The sequence below is a fragment of the Mugil cephalus genome, chromosome 11 (genome assembly GCF_022458985.1).
Source record: "Mugil cephalus isolate CIBA_MC_2020 chromosome 11, CIBA_Mcephalus_1.1, whole genome shotgun sequence".
Taxonomy (NCBI): Eukaryota; Metazoa; Chordata; class Actinopteri; order Mugiliformes; family Mugilidae; genus Mugil; species Mugil cephalus.
This window is the reverse complement of record NC_061780.1, coordinates 2,570,682-2,584,203: the sequence shown is the minus strand read 5'-3', so window position 1 is coordinate 2,584,203 and position 13,522 is coordinate 2,570,682. Positions and strand designations below refer to the sequence as shown.

Sequence of the window (13,522 nt, the reverse complement as noted above, 5' to 3'; positions counted from 1 at the left end):
ATGATTCAGTATGTCTTTAGATGCATGCTCTGTCATCCAGAAAATTTCCAGATGAAATATGATGCAAATTAGAGGCGGTGCAAATTCAAAGACTGAATTCAGTCATATGTGGTGCTTTCTTTTTTTCTTTATCCACGAATTCCAATTATACATGAGTAGTTAGGTTCCATTGTTTCTGTAGTGTCCATAATTCCTCACTTTGTGGTGGTAGCCAAGAGCCACATGCCCCCAAAAAATACCGACTCCCACATCAACATTAGTCAGCAGTGTCTCGAGAGATTTTGGAGATGTATAAATGGCTGTTGATTATGTACCTCAGTTCAAGGTGCTCTGATGGGACATCAATAATTTAAACTTAAGTAAGTTAAACTTTTTTTGATTAACTGTTTTTAGAGTGTAATAACCTTTTCATACGAGTTTGGTCAGGATTTGTAGTTTCTTTCTTTTAGTTATTTATTTATCTCTGACATTAGTTTTCTCATATATATATGTTAATCTTTGCTCGCCTTCTGCGTATTGAAACTCACTTCCCTTGCTTCATCACAACTGGCATAAGGGCGTACATATGCATAGATTATGCTTCTGACAATTCTCATGACACTGCCAGCCTTTGCATCCACTAAGCTGCAGATAACCAGATTAGGTTGGTGTAATCACAGTTTGGGCTCGTATGTACGGCACAAAGTGTGTTTCTGCTGTGGAAATGGTTGCGGTCCGGTTGGACAGATGTTGGTGCTGAGTGGGAGAAGTGATGGATTTCTCAGTAGTCCTCTGGCATCACTCCAACAACCCAGAACCATCTTCACCACCAGCTTCCCTCCCCTCAAACACCAGCCCCCTACTGTTGACTGTTATCGCTCTGCTTCAGGCTGCTCCACTGCCACTTAACACGCCAGGGCAGTAAAGGATGGACATGCAGGGAGACATACACACACCTGCCAGCGCACAACAGATAACAAATGCCTAGCCCTGACCAATATATTGATGCTTATTTTAGTAAGATGATTGTTACATATTTTGTCCATAACAAATAACAAATAAACACAGAAAAAAAGATCTTCATCATCAGAATCATGATATTTTTAAATGCCAGTTGGTACAAAATGTTTACAAAATTAAACTGAATGCAATTCTTAGTGGCCTCACTATGGCACACTAAGAATTGCATTCAGTTTAATTTAGATTTAAGGCTATTTCAGTTTTTTTTCTGCTCCAATTATCACTCATTACTGACCTAGATATTATACTGTATCAGCCTGCGCACACACACACCCAGCATCATCGTCATCTTATTACATCACATCTTTTTTCGTACTAGCCAAAAGAATGACATATTGACGCAGATCACGTCTAACCCAAACATCCTGTTCGGCTGCTTTACCTTTGTGATTTTTGTGTGTCGTGACTCAGTCATGTGTGTGTGCCTTCACTGCAGGTTGTGACACATTCAGTTTGAAGCAAAAACACTGGTGGCAATGTATCAGTAATATAGAGGGCGGCAATTGCTTTGGGGACAGCCAGGCAGGTTGTCAGGAGGAAGGTCACTAGTTCGCTAACCACTTCTGGCTGTGAAAATCTACATGACGTGCCCTTTAGCAAGTCACTTAACCCCTGACTGCCCAATAGAAACTTGTCAAATTGTAGATGAATATGGTTGTACTGGGACGCTTCCACCTTCAATTCTGCATAATTGTGAAGCATGTTATTGCGTGAAACCACATTCCTGTCAACTTTCTGCTCATAAATGTTGAAATCATAGTATTGCTCTCAGAGCTCGTTGCTTTCCACACACTTTGTTGGAAGAGAAGATTAAAGCTTCGAAATACTTAACGGCCACAGCCACAGATGTCAAGGTCAATGATGCCATGTAACATTTTCTAACTGTTCTTTTATGGTCTAATCTTTGTTGCAGGCTGTCCCAAGGCTATGACCTGGTGTGCCCTCTCTAAAGCTTAGTGGATGCATTTGTATAGTAATAGTATTTTTCTTTTTTGTACCATTTGTGATGCTTGCTTAAGAAGCTTTGTTTTCACACCCAGATTTCTTCTTTACACTATTATCCTTTCGCATGTGTCTTACGTACCTTTTTGGTAATACAGTATGTCTTATAAATTGCCAATTTGTGTGATATATCCTTGCTTGTATAATGATATAGAAAATACTGTACATCTAGTATAAAACGGTTGCCAGCCCAAAACCAAGCAAATTAGCACCAAAGGAAATGACATGAAATAATGTAGAAACACTTTATTTTGAATATTTTTCTTCTTTTGATACAAATGTGCATCAAAGCATTCTACATTGGAGACATCACAGAGCTTTATCAACATCCACTTGCCCATTTTACCCACAGGGATAATTAATATTTCATCAGATCTTGACAGCATATAATATTCTCGCATCTGTACTTGAAAACTGCTTTTAATGTTAGTTCAATTTCCTCAAAATTCTGAATTGATTTACCCAAAATCTTTTCTCAACACGTATAAATTAAAGAGCTACTTCTTGATTCTTCTTGAAAGTCCCTTAATGCATTAGGTGTTCCCCAGGGTTCTAATCTGGAGCCACTGTAGAATCCTCATTATCAGCGTTTATCTTTTCATTGTTCAGAGTGTCTCTATCGCTCTTGTCTGTTCAGCGAGGCAGCAGACACACTCCAGGCCCTTCACTTCCCATGTGAGAGCAGAGATTCTTCCTGACATCAGACATGGGAAGCGAGCTGCAGCGGCATGAAGGGTAAAAGGTCGACTCTTGACCACCCCAGGCAGATAAAGCAGCCTTTTCATGTGTGATCAACCCACAGCCTAAAGACAAATCCCTGAGTTCGCTGCCTTTGAACTTCACCGCAACTGGAGCGAGTCCCCCACTTATTCTGTGGCTAACAAAGACTGTGAGAGCAAACGAACACACACCTCATTATCATTTTGTTACAAATGTGTCACCGCCACCTTACTACCTGTCATTTAAAGTTAAATGAAAAGAATGCATGTAAAACATATTGGAAATAGATACTTTTTCCACAAGTACACTAATGAGGTGATCCAGGCATAATTCATTATCCGTTACTGGTCATAAATCTGTGCCAGTAAAAAGGGAGAAGCTAAAGATAAGCAGAAGCAGTTGAGTTAAAGATGGATTCTAGGAAATGATGGCGCTGAAGGGGCTGGAACAAAATATCTGAAAAATGTTGCCAATACAGTAGATTCAATTCCTGTAGCTCACTGTAGATGTTCGGGCAGCCTCCAGTTCTCCATCAAACCTCTTTACAAAGCAATTATGACACTCATAACACCCTCTTTCTTCAGCCCCCCTCCACTCTCTCCCATCAGTGCATAATTCATAAGCATCTCATTGCCAAAGCTAAGCCAATTGCATCCCCTCTAAATGAGCAGGCAGTGCAGCGCCCACAGCTTCACAAAAGAAATGTCAGTCTCACAACAGACTATTTCATTTCCTTTGTTTCATAAGAATGGATGTAAATAGAGGGTTTCTTCTGCTTCTGCTCCCCCAGGTAGAGGCAATGCAAACAATGCTGAGGAGCTGGTGTGGTGTCTGTACTCTAAGCTTTCCAGATGCTTCAGCTCTGTAATGCTGCCACTTGGCTACCGCTGTCTGGGTGTGTGTGTGTGTGTGTGTGTGTGTGTGTGTGTGTGTGTGTGTGTGTGTTTGCACACAGTGTGTGTACAGACTGTCTGAATGTATATATAGAGCGCTATTTTTAAAGCTGAACTACAAATAGTAGTAACAGGGCCTAAAACGGTGCTCGCCTCTTTTGCCATTCCCGGGTTGCTGCCGTCTCATTCATTCATGACTTTGCATGAATTTGCAGAGGGGCTTTCCCTGTTTGTCTTGCCTTTGTGAAATTTAGAATTTATAATGCACCTGTAGTCTGTTGCTGATCAGGCATGGTAGCGCATTGCAGACCGCCCTTATTTCATGGTTAGTTAGATAGACGACTGAATTAGACACACATTTTCACACTCTATATCTTTCCCTGTGTTGCATGGAACTAGGTCAGCATTCGGGTTAGGTAATAATGCATAATGATATTACTGGACAGAACACCACAGTGTCAATCTCGTCTTCAAATGCTCAATGTCACTCGTGCAAAATCAGCCCACTCCCATTGCATTGCAGACGGGTCAGCTATCTGTCATGAGCATGTGGAAATCTTAATTGAAAGAAAAGAAAATTGACAATTGCTTTTCAGTCCCAATCTCCCTCCACTTAGCATGGTCCGCCACGTTGTCTTGCTTGGTTCCATGATGTAGGTCAAGTTTCCTGTGGAGGAATAATCCTAGATAAGATTTAAGAGTTTTGAAAATGAAAAATATGTCAAATCCACAGACTCAGTGGCTCCTCTCTGTTGTGCCTCCGATTAGGGAATCACATTCGGTGTGTCAGGCGGCCCAGGCCGGGCAGCCGGTTGCCGCGGGCGACCAGCAGATCACTGATGTGGCGGTGATGCCTCTAATGAAGCTGACACAGCACAGCCTTCCTCCTCGCGGGCCCCTGAGGGCCTCTTGCTCTGCATGCAGCACCACAAACACCCCACCCCCCCACCCCACACACACACACACACACTTCAGACTAATGTGCTTCTGATTTGATGGCGCCTCAAATGTATTGCTGCATCATTTATTCTCTCGTATATGTTGGGTCAAGGCAAAGGCAGCGTTTGTAGTAGCTGAATTGGGTCAGAGTATACAAACAAAGTCCCTCTTTGCCCTTTTCAGAGTCTCTCCCTCTCAGTCTGATGAAAGCCTCTGTGTTGTTTTCCAGGAGCTGCCCAGCTGAGGTGAAGGGGAGGGCAGAAGATCCCAGTTCAGCCTGCGTGTGGATGACCTGCCCGCAGAAACAGGACCATGATCTGAAGAGGGTGCTGCACACAGAACCCCATTCTTCCTTTCCTCCTTCTCCCTCCTTTTTTTATTTTTATTTTTTTTAGTGGATAGAGCATCTCTGCCCAGGTGCTTCAAACAGGGTCAGTGTTCACAGTGAGGGTAAACTGAAAGTTTAAAGAGGAAGAAATACACCAACAGTCATCCGTGACCACACAACTTGCCTCTCTCCCCTGCTCCTCCCTTTGCAACACCACAACCATGGGGAGGAAAAAGATCCAGATTCAGAGGATCACTGATGAACGCAACAGACAGGTTAGCACCTGCGACATGAACCAACACTATCTGTATAATAACTTCTGACTGTACAGATTCATGGCCCATGTTCATCCTGTCCATGATATATAATGATATATAATCCTAATGATTAATAATTAATACAGAGGACTGGTTAATGGTTAATTTATATATGTATTTTATTATTTAATAACATTTAGAGTTATCATTTTATGTATATTTCAAAAGTTTTGCTCCACATATCGTTTTGTTCAGTGCATGTTTTAGCTTTTTTGTACATGTGACCTGTTGAAATCTGTATTGGTTTGATGTGTTTAACTTAAGGATAACTTAAGGACTCCTGAAGAATTCTAATTAACAATCTAATTAACAATCTAACCTGACAAGCCAGATGGTTTGTTACATAAAATCATCTGAGAAGTTGTCCTAGGAAGCATTTTGAAAAAGGGCAGGAAAGTTGAAAAATCCTTGGCAGATGATTGGATGAACCATCTGTCCATGCATATACCACAGACTTATTTCAACAAGTCATTCACATCTTGCTGTTATCAGGCTGTTGTCACATTTTGGACACAACACGGATTCTTATCTAATCTCCCGTTTGCACAAATTTCACAAGAATCCAGCTGCCTCTCAAGGTAAGCATATCCACAAGGTTCAGAAGAGCTCCACATCTTTGTAGTAGAAAGAAAGAAACAATCATTATCCCTCCTCCTTGACTGAATTCCACTATGGTGACAGAAAAAAAAAATTATCTCATGCGTGATAAATTCCCACAGGGATCTTTTCTGTTTTCACATGTCCCATGTAGCATGAACAACACAGTAGCTGTTCTCTCAGCAGTGCCACAACAGAACAGTATAATAGCATTGTGTTTGATGAGGCTCATATGACTCTGCAGAGCCATCATGGGGTTTCTGCCTACAGTGAAAAAGAGCAGGAAAGTATGATACCCCCCGCTCAAAAAAAAAAAAAAAATCAAAAAAAAAAAATGCCTGAGTCCCTCTGGTTACTTCAGTGGCATTGTCAGAGAGGATGAAAGGGTAAATGATCCATCTAAAATGAGTCAACTGGTAAATGGGCTTCGCTCCATTGAGCAGATTGAGTAATGGATTTGACGTGCCCACCTTCTAAAGCAGACAGAAGAAAAACAAGACTGAGAGAGGCAGAGGGAGAGAAACAAGGTGGCTAGCTGAATAAGACTCGAGCGGCGTGAGAGAGAGGTGGCCGTAGGGTTTGGAAAATCATCCTCAGTTTTCTCCTCATCAATCTTAGCAGGTTGCATTTCTATAAAGGAGAGAGGAAACGGGGCCTGCAGGGGATCACTGAAGTATGATGACTTGTTATTCATCAGTACACAATCGGACATAAAGGAGGAGGGGGCTGCAGCTATTTCTGGTTCAGCAAGCTCTGGTTAATGGACCCTGTGTTTGTATCAGGTGTCGAGTCGTTTGTCAATAAGGTGATGCACTCTGTGGTAATACATGGTCATAATGTAAGAATTAAAGATTACTCATTGACTCGGATAAGGCGATAAACCAGCAGAAAATTGTTTCTTAATCACTTTGGCAAAAGGACAGTCAGAGAGATGACATTTTGATGCTTGCGTTGAACCAGAACTGCTCTCAGCATTTGCATTTTCACTTTTTTTTCTGTTTATCTTACGTTGTTGCTGTACATTGTCGAACAATTTACTCAGGGAAAACAGGATTCAGTTGTTCTATCAGCAACATTTAGCTTCTGAAGTGGAACAGAGAATTAAGCTGCCGAAGAAATAAGTGGTTTTTACATGCTTAGGCTGTGTTGCTTCAGCTAATGAACAGTGTAGCCTCTGAAAGGAAATCAAATGAATTTTGGAGTACATGCAGCCCGTCACCCTCCTACATGTTGATTCAGAGATGCTGCCATAAGCTCTGCAAAATAAACAGCGTTCAGAGTGTGGGCCCCGGCTGGAAACATGACAGCATCTCAAATACCACATTTCTTATGGAGACAAAGACCCACGAGAAAGAACAGAGACCAGGACTGGCAGTATTGGCCAGCTTTTTTTGGATAGTGTTTGTCAAAGATAACACAGAAGGAGCTGTCTTTAGATTAGCACTGTGACCCATTTTAGCACAAATACGACATAGGAAGACAGGTATCCAACAATCCTTAAACAATAATTGTATTCATGTGAGGAGCATCTGTAGAGTATTTAGCACAAATGCTATTAGTACACATGGTTACTTGTGAGGAAATACATTAAAGTTAAGGAGCTGTGGACAAAAATAAACGGAGAAGTCAACTATAACTCCTGGGGGGAGGTGGGGGGTGTTTCAGGACGAAATGCTCAGTCACAGAGTTTAATATTACATTTTGCTTCTGCGTACATGGTAGAAACTTGATTATGCATTTAGTTTCGAATTTTGGGTTTGTTTTCCATCCCTCAGGCTTATGGGTATTGTAGTGTTTAGAGTTACTTAAACCCGATCACCTGACCAAACTGATGGGAGAACAACCTGATTTAAAACAAAAAGCAGTTCTCTGCTTAGTCAGTGAAGTGAGGAGTAAAACATGGCGTGATGCTGTGATTGAATTCATATCGACCTGTGATGTGAACATATTTAAGAGTAAGTGTAATTCAATCTAATCAACTGTTGCATTCACGGTCCTGACCTTTTATAGTATAAAATCCATTTATTTCTATGGATAAATCAGCCAGGAGAGTCCCGTACAGTGAAGTCTAAGCTATGGAGGTATTCCAATTGATCTTTTCTTTAAAACAAGAAGTGCTCCTACTCTGCGACTGTGTTTGTGTCTGTTTGTGACACAATCTGAGCTTGGGGTTGTAAAATTAGGACGGCTGGGATAGGCTCCAGCCCTTCCGCGACTCTCTAGAGGACCAGCGGTTACGGAAAATGAATGAATCATAAAATTAGGATTTTCAAAGTTTAGCATTCATTTTTCATCTGCCCTAACTCGGCACAGCAGAGATTCAAGCTCTGTGATTAGATTCTCTCTTTCAGCAATACACCTATCTAATTCACGTGATTGTCATTGCTTTTAACTTTGACTTTTTTTCTTTATGTTTTCTATCATTGATTGTTAACCAGAAGATTTTCATGGCCATCCAAATCTTAGAAGTATAATTTTACTTCTGAAATCATGGTTATCTGCAATAACTTTAAGATTATGTTCAAATCTTTCCAGCTTAATGTTTGGAATAAGTACACCTTTCACTTTGCAACTCTAAACAAGTGGCAAATGTTAGTCATTCCGCAATGCAGCTGCATGTCACTTGTAAAAGCGTTTTTACTACTTTAAAACTAATTACCTAAAAGAAGCGTGCTAATACTCACTTATGTGTGAGCGAGACTGTGCTACAGCAAATGAAAGAGACGTTCTGGCTACGGGAAACAGCAAGAGGAGGTTGTGGTTGTCAGTGGAGGTTTCCTCATCCATCTGCCACACAACCACAACCTCGCCAACACACACACACAGTCAAATAAAGCCGCTCGCCCCCTTTCTTTCTTTCTTTCTTTCTTTCTTTCTTTCTTTCTTTCTTTCTTTCTTTCTTTCTTTCTCTCCTCACTGAGGATGTCTTATTCTTCAGTTGCCATTGGTTACCTGGCAATTCAGCTCTTAATGTCAATTACCTTCAGCTTGTTTATCCTTTGTGGTAAACACCGGGATTGATGCTCAGACCCAAAGTCACCACCACGCTGCCCACTTTTTCTAAGAATAGAAGAAAAAAGAAAAACACTTGTTTCATTGCTGTGTTTGGACTAATTTTGTTTGTGTTCAGTGCTGGTCCATGGCCTTGTATAATTTGTTAAGAGAGCAGTTGTTGTTGATTTGTAGTGGCTTGTCTCTTCATCACCAACTAGTCCTGTCATCCTGCACAGCCATAATTTCCTCCCTTCCCAACATCGCCACATAATTTATCTGCTCATTCTGTGTGTGTGAGAGAGAGAGAGGAAGAGGTGGGAGAGAGAAGAGGGGAGATATGTAGATAGGCAGGGAGATAAAGATGGGGCGAGGGAGGTAAGATGATGGTAGCAGTGTGTGATGAGGTGGGAAATGGGGGGCGGAGGAGGGGAGTCGGTTGCCCATGGATACGACCCCGATATAATTTGATTTGTGGCAGCAGGAAGCAATGAGTGAGCGAACGCGAACGGAGGGAGGGGGAGGGAAGACGGGAGAGAGGGGGAGGGAAGACAGGAGGGGGAGGGACGACGGGAGGAAGGGAGGGAGGGAGGGAGGATGTGGAAAAAAGTGAGAGAGAAGAGAAAACGAGGGCGAGAAAGTAAGAGAGGAGAAAAGGAGGGAAGGAGGGATGAGGGAGGCTTAAACATGTCGGGTGCAGAAGAAGATAGGAGAGATGGAGTGATCACCGAAGAGAGAGGGAGAGATAGAGAGATTGTGGGTCTCACATGGCTGCTTTTTTTCCCTTTCATCTTCAGTGTTTCTATCTTATCTCCACCTCTCTATCTGTTCCTCCCATTCTTTCCTTATTCAATTCATTTCAATTACAGTTTCAGTTCAAAAGTGCGCTGCCGGCAGAGCAGCCTGCAGCCACAGAAATGCAGCCTGTATCAATGCAAGTGAACACTAGAAGAAAAATAATGAATACACTCATTCACTGACCATACATATAATTCCAGTATTACATGTAGTAGTAGAAGTTACCTCACTGACCTCTCAACTCTAGAATTTTCTCAATCTTCTTAATATGAAACTACTGTTTACATTCCTGCTTCAGTACTTTTATTTTCAACACCTATGGATAAATGTACTTTTACTATACTCCTGTACTATTTAGTTAATAATCGTGCCCGATGACGTACACCTTACTGGGTTGGTATTAAGAAAACTGTGAAGCAGCAGCCATGCTAGAAACTCTTTAACCAGTTTAACCCTTTTGGTTCTGTAAGCTATCATGCTAACTTTTGCAAATTGGAAGTAAACACAAAGTTAGGCCTGGTCGTTGAAAAAAAGAGTACCTCAACATGGACCTGGATAATCCTACAACCTCATGGCGTCCAAATTATTTGATTGGCTCAAGAGATCTTCCGTCGGCTAATAATCAGTTCCAGAATTAAAGCGGCCTGAGACCAACTTTCCACCACAAACACTGTGTGAGCGTGCAAAATTTGGGCTGGCTTCCTGTGTAGGAGCTACATGGAAAATCAGAAGATTACCAAAGTAAGCAGAATCCATCCCCTGGGAACTTTGAATATTTGATATTTGTAAAAACTGTAATCTATTCAACAGTTGTCAATATCATTTCACAATCATGTCAAACTGACAGTGGTACCATGGGTTAAGGCATCTCTAGTGTTGGTAGGATTCATCCTGTTGGGACAATGAAAAATAAAAATAATTGAAATGCCTTGTCTGAACTCAAGCTTTGGGTCCCTTTTCCACCTCAGGAAATGTAACTAATCTAATGTCTGTGTAAAAAACAAACAGCTTCAGAAGAACAACAGGCGTCGGAGATGTCAGAAAAATAGGTTTTGGATCACATTATGTAGTGCAGATGAACTTCCAGGATGCTGCACCTCAGGCCATGACCCCAAAGATGCCACAACAGGTTTCTGGCTTTTACGTCTGATGGAAAATGTGTTGACGTCACTGGAGGGTGTGGCCTGAAGTGCAGCATGCTTGAAACCCCATCTGTGTACACATTTACTTTCATTTCACCCGCATCAAACGGCAGACACTGTAGCACTACCTGAAGCCATCTCTTCTTTTTCTTCCGCTAATCCTTCTCTCCCTGTGTGTGTTTGTTTTTATCCTATCCTGTGTGTTTAATCCAAACAAAGCCAAATCTCCCCGGATTGTAAATACCAGTTGGTTATAGCAGGGAAGCGCTTCTAAAGCCAACCAGCAGATAACAAGGGACCCTGTGCTTCAGCAACACTCCCAGTTCTGTTCTGCTTGTTCACAACTGAGGGGGCTCGTACATGAGTGTGTGTTATGTGCGCGTGCGTGTGTGAGGGAAAGAGAGAAATAACGTGTGACAGAAGGAGAGTGTGGAAAAGAGAGCGAGGGAGAGTGTCTGACATAGAAAGAGAGCATGGAAAAGAGCATAACAGAGTGTGAAAACGACTGGGAGAGTGAATGTGACGGGAGAAAGAAGAGTGTGTGGAGGGAAATGAAAGCCAGTGTGTGTGGTGAACACAAGCCCGGGTACTTGAAAGAGAGCATGTTTAGACAGTGTCTAGAAGTCTTCTTCCTAAGAACGCCTCTGTCTTGTAACACACAGTACAGTTGAACAGTCCGTCTCTCTTTGTCTCAGAAGCCCTTGCGCGAGCATCAGAGCTATAAAAGAGTGATTAGAGTCTTGAAATGCAAAAGCTTAAATTATACTTTCTGTTTAACCGAGCATAAGCTGGTTTAAACTTCTCTGGTTCAGGATGATGTGGAGTCAACCCCCGGGGGAAGAGCTTAACATTTTGGGAAATATGCTTTTCTACTTTCATGCCAAGACTGAGATTGAGAGTCAGTGGGAGGTCAGATAACTTACAGTGAAATTGCAACTGGTCATGTTCATATTTTATCAGTGGAATCAATTTAGCTTTCTTGTAGGTCTTGTATATTTTGTGCAGATTTATAATAATCATAAGAATTTTAAACTAATTTATGAAAGGAGTAGGTTTTCAACAGATTTTTATGTGTTCACGCGTCCAAAATGGATTTCTAACTGCAAGACAACAAGAGTATTATTATTAGTTTATTTATTGTAATTTACAATTTAAGTAAACATTACATTATTCATGAAGAACTTTCCCTCATTGTGAATGTCAAAACCTGAAAAGCTCATGTTTGCAAGTATGTGAATATGCCTACGCAGACAATGTAGGGACTCATAACCCCTGCCCACACTGCTGTCAACATCCTTTTTGGAATATATGTGGATGTTAACTGAAGCGTTGCATGTGCAGGGCGTTAATTAAAATGAATTGTAATGTATAAACAATGAATATTATTCTTCTGTGGACATGTTGTTGATTAAAAATTCAAAATTTACTAGACTTTTATCACCATCAAAAAATCTCAATCAGCTCAGTTCTCTTTGTCCTTTCCCTCTCTCTTCTCTTTCTTCCTCCACCAGGTGACGTTCACCAAGCGGAAGTTTGGCTTGATGAAAAAGGCGTACGAGCTGAGCGTCCTCTGCGACTGCGAGATCGCCCTCATCATCTTCAACCACTCCAACAAGCTGTTTCAGTACGCCAGCACTGACATGGACAAGGTCCTGCTCAAGTACACCGAGTATAACGAGCCCCACGAGAGCCGGACTAACGCCGACATTATCGAGGTAAAGCGCGGAGTCGGGAGAGAAGGGCAGTGGGTATAATATTTCAACAGTAATATATCTAATAGTGGGAAAGAATGTACCCTGGTTAAGTTAAGTCCTCGGTGAAAATATTAGATTCTGGAATCAGTCCTTTTAAAACGTTTTCATTTTTAGTTTTCTTCTATTTATGAATGTTGGCATGCTGTTGATGCAACCTACCAGTACTTGGTACTCAATTTATTCCCCAGTGGGATCATTAAGATTTAATCTTAACTAATCTAATCTGACCCTCTCTAGACTCAGATTCAGAGTTAATTAAGTCTCATCCAGTTTATTAAGACTAGTCCAGTCCACTGCACTCTAGTCTTTTTAACTGTTTGGCTTTGCTTAGCTTTTTTTGAAACACACTTATATTTTTGTTTAATCCGTACAAAAGCTAAAGTGTAAAATGAAGAAGTGGTATTATTCGGGTTAGGACAGCTTTAGATCCAGGAAAGCTTTATTTCTCCATGCTTTCAGTTTCTCTGCTAACTGCCTCCTGGTTATGGGAGTAAATGCTCTTCACCCTCATTATTGACATGTTTTATTCATGTAAGCAAACAAATAAGGTCTTATATTTTCTTTTGACCTACCTTTCACATGACCTGGGTGTCTGCTCCCCTGGCATCACTCATAATGTTACCCAGAGACCTCCCCAACAACAACAACAGCAACAAGCCAAAGGGCAATACCTGGAGCAAACAGGAAACCACTCCGGCACAAAATGGCCACCAGAGAGAGTGTGCCTGTCAAGAACAGCTGAAAAATAATGTTTCTTCATTTGCATATTGACTAGAAGAGGGGGCAGAAATGAGGTGAGAGGGGAAGGTGTGAGGTCAATCACTGAATTCCTTTTTTTAATGTTTGTGTAATATGAATCCATTTCTTTCTGAACGTCTTTCGTTCCTGTGGGAAAAAGCTTCGCTGGAGCTTTTCAGGCGAATACGGAACAGATTCACATGCCTTGCTGACCCTTTTATACATAATGGCCCTCTCATGAATTGAACACGAGATGGTTAGGTATGATTCAGCGAGCCGTGTACACTGCAGTACAGCACTTACG

General features: G+C 41.5%; 1 protein-coding gene across 10 annotated transcripts in view; it reads left to right on the top strand.

Annotated features, from left to right (window-relative positions):
- mef2d (myocyte enhancer factor 2d) overlaps positions 1-13,522 on the top strand; it is an 83,496-nt gene that overhangs the window by 27,270 nt on the left and 42,704 nt on the right. For all 10 annotated transcript variants that reach the window (XM_047597791.1, XM_047597793.1, XM_047597794.1 and 7 more), the window contains exons 2-3: positions 4,783-5,156; positions 12,238-12,441. In XM_047597791.1, coding sequence (XP_047453747.1) covers positions 5,103-5,156; positions 12,238-12,441 — 258 coding nt within the window. In that variant the 5' untranslated portion in view covers positions 4,783-5,102. The remainder of the gene's footprint in view (positions 1-4,782; positions 5,157-12,237; positions 12,442-13,522) is intronic.